Source organism: Mus pahari, chromosome 5 (assembly GCF_900095145.1).
Source record: "Mus pahari chromosome 5, PAHARI_EIJ_v1.1, whole genome shotgun sequence".
Taxonomy (NCBI): Eukaryota; Metazoa; Chordata; class Mammalia; order Rodentia; family Muridae; genus Mus; species Mus pahari.
The window spans coordinates 160,112,764-160,122,830 of NC_034594.1; the positions used below are offsets into that span (position 1 = coordinate 160,112,764).

General features: G+C 39.1%; 1 protein-coding gene across 12 annotated transcripts in view; it reads left to right on the forward strand.

Annotated features, from left to right (window-relative positions):
• Positions 1-10,067, forward strand: part of Esrrg (estrogen related receptor gamma) — a 602,152-nt gene that overhangs the window by 533,557 nt on the left and 58,528 nt on the right. For all 12 annotated transcript variants that reach the window (XM_029538606.1, XM_029538608.1, XM_029538604.1 and 9 more), the window contains 2 exons: positions 3,358-3,468; positions 7,245-7,406. In XM_029538606.1, coding sequence (XP_029394466.1) covers positions 3,358-3,468; positions 7,245-7,406 — 273 coding nt within the window. The remainder of the gene's footprint in view (positions 1-3,357; positions 3,469-7,244; positions 7,407-10,067) is intronic.

Genomic DNA, 10,067 nt, shown 5'->3' on the forward strand with positions numbered 1-10,067 from the left:
TCTCTTTCTTTCTTATTTATTTATTTATTTTTGAAAAGATGATGTTGGACAACCCAGTTGCCTTCCTTAACTTCTCACACACACTACATCCGGGGCACATTATTTTTTTTGAAAAACCCCTCATGTTTTAATTTTTTTCAAAAGTATTGTATAAATAGCATGTAAGGAGATATTGTTTGTATAGATGTGTAAAACAAAGGCGTAGTTATTTGGGGTGTACTGATGTTCGATTCTCACCAATCTGGCTCTCCCAATTACCGGTCATCAAAACTGCTATTTATTTTTACTAAAATGGTTTTGAACCTTTTAAACACAATAGTTTAGGTTGTAATTATTAATTCTGCTCTTCATATTGGGTGAATTACACCTGAACTCAAGGAAAACTTTGTCTATCTGTCTATTTATCTATCTACCTATCTATCTATCTATTTATTTATATTGAGATGGGACCCAGTCTCAAAAGAAGAAAAAGAATTATGTTGTGATATTTTTTGTCACATGAATGAGCATATTGGTTGTCAATCATTCAAGGCAAAGGAGCTATTCTTCTGTGTTCAGAGGTCTGCTTGGGTCTGGTTTGGCCTCCATGCTGCTGTTTTCAAATATGTTTATATTACGGTCCAGGTGAAGGGGGGCTGTGTCTCCTTGGTCAGATTTTGCTTCAGTGCAAAGAAATAAATTGAATGGCATGGCATAGTGCGACAATATTTGCAGCTATTGTTAGTTAGATTGTCCTTTCAACTTTCACTGAGAGTATAGCCAGATACAGAAAATCATTATGATGACAGGCACTGTCCCTCCAGGGGTGCATAAAAGGCACATTACCCCAGGTTTGGAAGCAAAGTTAAAAGGCAATAGTAGGTATATTTTATTTGGTCTGAAATATTTGAAAATTTTTAATATTTGACTGCTTTTGATTGGAAATGAATTTGCACATGAATACATTATTATGATCTTCTAAAACACATTGACTTCAGAAAATTTTGCTATTAATTGTTATCCAAACTTGGCAGGAGCACTGCTCTGCATATTGAATCTCTGTCAGGTTTTACTATAGGATTATTAATCTCATGTTTTATGAGTATCAATATCTAGTCGTTTTCCCTACTGTCATATAAATAAAAATCATAAGTCGTAAAAGAATTCTTTGTCTAATTGATTTTCATTTTAGAGAATAAAAAATGAAATCCTCCTATATTTGGAAAGCTCTTGACTATTTAGGACTGGGGTGGATGTGTGGGTGGGATGGAAGAATGGATGGATGGCAGGGTGTATATGCAGATAGATGGGTGGACAGCTACGTATCTACCTAGATGGCTTGGGACAGAGGTGGGGAACATGAGAGAGTCATTGGGAGCATGGACAGAAAGTCAGTCTTCAAAATTGAAAGAGAGAATATGGTCAATAAATATTTTTGAGGGTGCATTTTTCTTTATAGATGCAGTCACTTTGGCTAAGAATGATCCCATCTATATCTCCCTTCTACCCCACCCAAGAGAACTATACTGAATGACTTAATTCGAACTCCAGCTGGAGTCACAGCACTGAAAGCTAATTTCTTGTGTGTGGTGTGCGTGTGTGCACACTTTCTTGTGTATGTGTGTACCAATACGTGATTGTGTGTGTGGAGGCCAGGAGTCAATGTCCAGTGCCAATCCTCAATCACTTTCCAAGTTAGGTTTTGAGCCAGAGCATCTTACTGAACCTGGAGCTCACTGGTTTGACTTGGAGAGCTGTCCACTGAGCGTCAGGGTCTTCCTGTTTCTGCCTGTGGGCACTGGGATTACAGACATGCATTCCCACACTCAGCATTGCATGTGGGGTCTAGGAGTGAAAGTCAAGCTTAAGCAACAAGCATCTTAGGGGCTGAGCCATCTCCCAAGCTTTCATAAATGCTACTTTCTAGACAGACTTCATCCTCAGAAACTGAGCAGCCTTGGACTGGTAAGACAGTTCGGACAGTAAAGGTACTTGTTCCACGCCAGACAACCTGAGACCCATCCCCGAATCCACACCATGGAAGAAAATAACCAACTCCAGCAAACTGGCTATTGCCCTCCATATATGCACACAAGCACGTATCCCCTTATAAGGCAAATAAATAAAAGTATAATAGACTTCTTAAAAAAAAAGAAATCTACCAGTTATATGTGAAATTATATTGGTAATATGAATCCTCTGATAAACTCTAAGAGAATATTCAGGAGCCCATACACCAGATCTGAGTGATCCAAGTGTCGTCTGTAGACTTTTGTTCTAACGATTTTAGTGATGACTAAAGTGCTCTTGACTCTTCTACTTCATATTCTCTCCTTCTCTCCCTTCTCTCCCTTTCCTCCTTTCCCTTTCTCCTGCCTTGCCTTCTCTTGCTGTATCTAGTAATAACAGACTAAATGTTCTGCCCAGGTTGAAGTTAGCTGACAGATATCAAGGCTATAAGTAATATCAGTAATGTCCCGTACGTCTCAGATGGATTAAAATGGAACCACATCACATAAAGTGGAAAAATCTTGGCAAAAATTACAAGATAAAATTATGAGAGAAGTGGGAGCTTAATAAGTGGAGAAGAAGTAAGGAGTGTCAGACTTTAGTAAATATTGATACAGTTATGCAAAGTGGATCCAACAGTTGGAGGAATGGAGCTAGGATTCTGTGAACATGAAATGCCTTGAAAACTATAACTAAATATGCAGGATGGGAGAATACAGAGCTGGGTAGTAGATTTGACTTTCTCAACTTCTGAATTCCCTACACTATTTGCATAGCCCCACCCACTCGTGGTTCCCATTTGTGTCAACTTGTAAAAAAGAATCTTTTGAGGAAATACATTGACAGGTTCATGTGGAACAGTACTGGATTACATCAATCCCATACTCCCCCACGTCTGTAGGGGAGAACTCAGTCCACGAGTGCAGCCAAGGGGGATTGTAGAGTTCTAGATGCTTCTGTTGACTGGGCCCTACACATGGAACTTTCACAAATGATGGAGGTGAGGGTACAGAATACCAATGCCTTTTATCTGAGAAACCATGACACTAGCATAAAAGAAACCACTTCTATGATTAATGTACATGGAAGCATGACTTTGCCCTGATGTATATATAAATGGCAATGTTGGTTGCTCTGTAGAAAATGCCTTTAATATTTCATAGCCATGGGTAGCCATACTTTTCAAACACTGATAATTTTGATACAGCCTCCATTGTTTTTGTTTTTTTTAAGCCTTTTTTTGTAATGCTGGTCCATTCTGAGTTCCACTGTCTGCCTCCCTAGTGCTCCTGGGAGATGCAGTTGATGTATTTGATTATTCTTAAGTAACTACCTTAACAGTAAGCCAGTGTCTGTCTCTATCCACAGGGGTCCGTCTTGACAGAGTGCGTGGAGGTCGGCAGAAGTACAAGCGCAGAATAGATGCTGAGAACAGCCCATACCTGAACCCTCAGCTGGTGCAGCCAGCCAAAAAGCCATGTAAGTACAACAGATGTGCCCTGGCTTCCAGACACAGAATCCTCCCAGTTGGCACTGCGTATCCTAGTGTTGGCATGCCCATCCCTTCTGAGTCCAAGGAAACTCCTATCTGTTGGAGAACATGAACTCTATTCTCAGGGATTGTCTATAAAGAGCAGTGTCAACCCAACTAATGATCTCTTTCATTTCTTTTAAAGCCATCTATGATAATTCTCTACTCTCCCTGTTTGTGTCTAGCTATTTTGTAGAAGCCTAAGCATATTAATGCACAGCTTATATAGTGTGAATTTTACATTTACCAGTTGTCGTTATTTGCAGAGGTACATAAAACGGATCATACTGCGATCATTAGTTCATTGGAGCTGTTAGTTTCAGATTTCACAAGAAAGTGACTTTTGTAGTTTTCCCTAACTAAATGAGTTTGGCTGCTCAACCTCCCAATGAAAATACATTAGGGGCCTCATTAATTTGAAGCTATATAAGGTTAACACAGTAGCTAGCAATAGATTAGAACGAGAATGGACCCTACTAATAATGAGCATAGGTTGGTGGTTCCATCTCAGGTGCCCTTATGGGTGTTATAAATTGTTTTTAAAGAGCCCATGATTTTATGATACCAGGTTGCAATTGGAAAGGATGGTTGGTGCATAGCTAGAATGCAAACCCCATTCTCTTTGTCATTAACTAAAAGGGGCTAGAGTGTAGATTGTGGCAATAAATGTATCCCATTTTCTGAGAAATCAGTTAATAGCTCCAGTGCTGCCAAGCTAGTAATCTAGATGTTTATGCCTGGCATTCAGAAGAGTCCCTAAGACTTGCTTTGGTAGCAAAAAATACTCCCACATACCGGTTTTATTTTTTTCATAGAAGACACAAGCTACTCTTCCTTGTATAGCAGTTTGAGAGAAAGTAATGCTGTTTTGATTTTCCTTAAGGAAAAAGGAAGGGTCCACTTCTAGTTGAAAATTTCCAGGAGGGGTCAGTGCTGTGTACCATCCGTGCCAGCATCTGGGACTCTGTTAAATAAATAAAGCAGACCCTGAACTGTAAATGAAAGGACATTTTAACTGTGTTAAAGGCAAAGCAGCCCGTTTTACATAAAATGAAAGCGTAAGTGAACATATGGCATAGTTTCTTCTTGCCTTTCCAGAAAACATTATGTTGATTATACTTTCAATTGTCCAATCTGGCATCTCCTCCTCAGTCTGCGAAGTGGTTTGGCATTCTGCAGATACGATCTAGGAGTGCATTAAGCAGATTTTGCACATTATAATTAAAAACTTTCTGATAATACAATAAAATGCAATAAACACTAATGCTTAATTTCATTAGAGGGTTAGTGTTTCTTGATTCAATAATACCTAGATTGCCCATTTCTCATTTACCCGAAGCACACATTGACCAAAACCATTGATAATTTCCTCTACAGAAAGAGAAAGCAAGCACCAGGCTATTTGTAAATCAACATGGTACAGGGACATCTATCGTTTTCTGTGTAAACCTGAAAAATTGGGAAGTGGCTTGTCAAGTACCTCCGAGAAGATTACAGCAATTGCAGGGCGCTCCATTCGTCTGAGATAAAGAGGGCTCCTAATGAATCGTTACTCATTATCTAAAGGCCGTTGTGTTAATTTTCCTTAGTCCATCCAATTAGTGTGTTTTTGTAACAAACATTTATAAAACTTAATTTTCAGATCCTGTCGGATAGGCGTCAGGAGACCCCACAGGCTTTATCGAGAAGGGAGCTGAGGAGATTTGCGCACCCCTGGCTGCTTGTTTGTGTACTACAAAGGCCCAAGACTGAAAATTGGGTTGTATTGATTCTAATTAGGGAAACATTAAATAAGACTTAGCCGGAAACGGTGCTGTTGGCTATTCTGTTTGCTGAAGGATGGGAATGCCCAGGCTTAGGCTGAATGGCTCTGACCTGCCAGTCAGAAAGCCACGACTTGGCTAGAGCAGGCTGCATGCTTCCCCCATGTGGAACAATAACATCTAGAATCATGATTTCCTATGGTTACACACTGTGCCCTTGACTGATGCTTCCTCAGAGCCACAAAAGTCAAAACTCCTCTCAGTGTAAGAAATGCATGGAGTCCCTTCCATGAAATACAGGACAAACAAGTACCCCTCCTTTCAAATTCTATAAGTCAAAAAGAACATATATCACCATTAGTTAGTTCTTCCCTAGAAAGTATGCTAGTATGCTGTTTGGGATTATTTCTACCCAAACATGACCATTAATGTTAAGGACTACTATCTGAAAAAGCTGTAATTTCTATGTCCATATTAGTGCATTTTAAAATATATTTTTAGGGTTGCCCATATAAGACCTGAACAAAATCAAGCTAGTCATTATTCTAGCATAGAGTTGGTGGGGAGGGGTCTCAAGAGCCCTCCTGTCCCTGGAAACTAAGGAACTCTTGACAGTTGATGGCTTTTGAGGGACTTGGAAGAGTTAGATGAAATAGCAAGGGTTGGATTAAATAATTAAATGATTAAAATACATTATGTGAATTAATTTCAGAGAATCCATGGAATATAACACACACACACACACACACACACACACACACACACACAATTTCAGGAAAAAATGCTAGATATGTCTTAGATAAGTCTCTTTGTTACTTCATCATAAGACCAAAGAAGGTCAGGTATCATTTGAAGTTTAAGGAGTTAAAAATAGAGTGAACAAAAACGTGTAGCAAGCATACTTGAGACTTTAGCTCTGTCCACAAAACTTGCCCCTTAGACTCAAAATTTTCTAGAAAGATTTTACCTAGGACTCTTAAATATGTGAATTGATTTTTTACCCATTTGTATCTCCTCATGTAGGAGAAAGAATCCCATCTAAAGCTACATCAAGAAATTGAAAATCAGGCCAACGAGAAATATAATTCTGTTAGTCAGGCTTTACGGCCCCTCCATAAACCCACACATGCCCCTAAGCAGCAAAACACATCCGAAGAGACACTTCCCATTCGTCTCCAGTGTTGACTTTATGAAGATTTCAAAAGCATAGATCACAAATTTCAGACAGATAAATCTGAAGCAGAGAATGAACTGGGGACAAGAGATGAAAGTAGGAGATTAAAGAATAAGGTGCTCGGAGGAGAAAATGCTGTATCGTATAAGCAGGCTCGTTTTTATGGGCACAGATATTAGCTGTATTTGGAGGGTTGGCTTGCTACACAGAGACCGGGAAAAGGAGGGCAGCTCCTATTTAATGCATCCCAAGGAGATAGAGTTATATAGTCAGTAATTCATCCTGGCAGAAGGGCTCTGACCTTTGGCTCTTCCTTAAAGGAATTAAAACAGTTAATGACTTTCGTGCCTATTAAGACTACGGGCATTTGTGGGTCTTCGCTTTCTGCATTAGACCATATTTCAATGCCTTTCAGTGGGCTTTTATTTTGAAACTGTGTGTGCTGTTTAATCTTCTCCCCTAGATCCCACTTAAGAATCAGAGAGCAAACCCAAGAAACATCTTTACCTCTTTTACCCGTTTGCTATAAAAATGTTCACGGCAGGGCTAAGTCTTCTTTCCAGAAAGCCAGGCAAAGACAGGGATGCTTTCTGCTGTGAACAGTGAGTTCTTTCCTGCTGTGAATTTCCCTAAACACTGCTCAAAGCACACAGGGTGCACCACCATGGAGTATGTGTGTTTTATGGTAGGATACTGAAATTATTTTTCAAACTATGAACTAGCTTAGAGTTTATAAAAGTGGGTGGTTGTGCTGGTGGTCATGTAGTGCTCTGCTCTGACCCCACAGATAACAAGATTGTCTCTCATTTGTTGGTGGCTGAACCAGAGAAGATCTATGCCATGCCTGACCCTACTGTCCCCGACAGTGACATCAAAGCCCTCACCACACTCTGTGACTTGGCCGACCGAGAGTTGGTGGTTATCATTGGATGGGCAAAACATATTCCAGGTGAGTTCTCTGGAAACCCCAAGGAAACGCAAAGACTGCGGGTGCCTCCAGGTTTGTATGTCCTATGGGAAAACATTTTACATTTTTCCTGTGAGATCATTTCTAACTCTCTGTTGTCTGCACTTAACTCTGCACCTGTTTTCCTAATTCATCAACTTTTATATAGTGATCAACATGATGTTTATAAACTGCCGTGGACTCTGCTTACTGGTCATTCCCTATTTGAGGACAGTATTTGCCACAATGTAATAAAGAACATGCAATCCATAAAACTATTTCTTAGTTATATTGATGATTTTTATTGTTTTCCTAAGGAAAAATATTCTACTTTTTTTTTTTTTTACTTTAAAACTATTATTTTCAACATTAGGCTAGTGTATTCTTTTTCTTTTCTGAATATTTCATCTTGGTACTTATCATCTTTACTTTGCCCTTCTCTTTATGATCACACATTTTAAATAAGTTTGCAATTAGATATTTATGATGAATTTATATACAAAATAAAATGCTAGATGAAGATGGCAGATTTTCTCATACGCTGACCCCAAGTCTGTTGTTTTATTATCTTTCTTTCTTAATCCACCCTATAACAGAAAAAAACATATACCAGGCCATATAACAAAATGAAACAGTTTGAAAATGTTCACAACGTCTTTGAATTCATTTTCATTTCCTTTGGCTTTAGTTTTCAAATAGTTTATAAAGAAGTTTTCAAGTGACAAGAGATGTTTTTCTGGCACACACAGTTAGCTTATTTCTGTCTCCTTAAACTAGTTTGTCTTTATGCTTTGAATGCTACAGTAATTTCTTTAATCAAATTGATGGAAGTCCCTTTCCCAGCCCACACTGAAACCAATTTATTGGTCATGATACGCCAGCCATGTCGCTAACAGTCGTAACGAACTGTCAGGCGGTATCGCAGTGAAGCTAATTTGAAGTCATTAGGTGTGCAGCGTTCAGGCAACAATTTGTTACAGTGGTTAGGGACACAGCTGACATTTCTGAATAGCTTTGTTCAGGGCAGTTCTAGATGAGACCAAGCAAATTGTAAACTAATTTAAACATCGCTCTGTATTATACCGGCTACTTTGTCTTACACTGTGTGCTAATAAAGCTCTCCAAATTAAGTCAGAACTGGTTAAATAGGTAACTCGAATGTGTGCTTTGGCAAACACCCACACAAGAATAACAATATCTAGAAGAATACAGTTTGGCCCTGTGGATATATGTGGGTTGGTGAACTTAGATTATAATCACACTTACATGCATTTTATAAAAAGGTGTGCAAAGGAGGGATTTAGAAGAACCAGATGGCTAGGGTTGATGATCCTAGCATTTGTGAGGCTGAGGCAGGAAGATGTTCCTTGACTGTAGAATGATAGCTTGCCACAGGGAAAAAGCTGGATGACACATCTGTCTAGACAAAATGAAAATCTCTCTAGGAAGAGGGTGCTGTTGGTGACTGGGTTAAATTAGAAACAAAACTAACACCTTTTGAAAAAATGTCTATAGTCACATTTTTAGATAATAAAGATAGATCATTAATGTGGTAGGCCATTGTTCCATATGTTTATGCCTTTATACTCATTTTTGCTCTTTGAATATCTTCCTAATATAAATGGAATTGAGTTACTTACCCCTCTTACCCCCAGCCCTTGAAGTATTCTCGTACTCCCTGACTCTCAAGTTGACAGCCTATTTCTCTTTGATTATTATTGTTACATACACATATGTGCATATGCACATGCATATAATTTTACTAACCCAAAGTTTCTCATCTTGGCACTACCAATACTTGGTACTAAATAATTCTGATGCAGCTGGCCTTTCTGTGTATTACAGGATATTTGATAGCATTCTTATCATCTACCAAGCAGATGCCAGTAGCATCTCTAACAAGCAAAAGTGTCCTCAGACACAACCTTATGATGCCAGGGAACACTTCATACCAAGCTGCCCACTCCTCCCCCCCATATTGAGAACCACTCTCCAAGTGAAGATATAAGGACAGAAAGATTTGAGGCAAAGAGAAATACATGCTCTCACATTAGTTTACAAATGTTTACAGAATCTTCAAAACATATTCAAGTCCAGTGTGACTCATAGCAATGGCATAATCAATACTAGACAGGTTGAGGTAGGACAAGTGCCACAGTTTGGGGTAACCTGGGCTACATAGTGTATTTCAGATGAGTCTATAAGCCTTTAAAACTATGTTTCAAAATAATAGCATATTTAAGATCCCAGCACCCCCACAAAAGCCAGGCATGGTGGCACAGGTCTGTCATCCCAGTCCTTGGCATGTGGAGACAGGAGGATCTTGGGAAATTGCTCACTAACTAGTCTACCAGTGAGCTTCAGGGTTTGTGACAGACTCCTTCTTCAAAAATAAGTTGGAGAGTAAGAGAGGAAAATCCTTGGCATTGACCTCTGACCTCCATGCCGCCTGTCACAAATATGCAACCAACAAACAGCAGTGTGTGATTTCTGTCATCATGATGTCAGATCACCTACTATTTCAGTGAGCTCTGCTCAGGTCTCCCAAGTTAAGACATTTATTAAGGCAATATTTTGATACCATCTGGAATTGTCATGAGAATGACCAGCCATAAGAAAGAAAGAAAGAAAGAAAGAAAGAAAGAAAGAAAGAAAGAAAGAAAG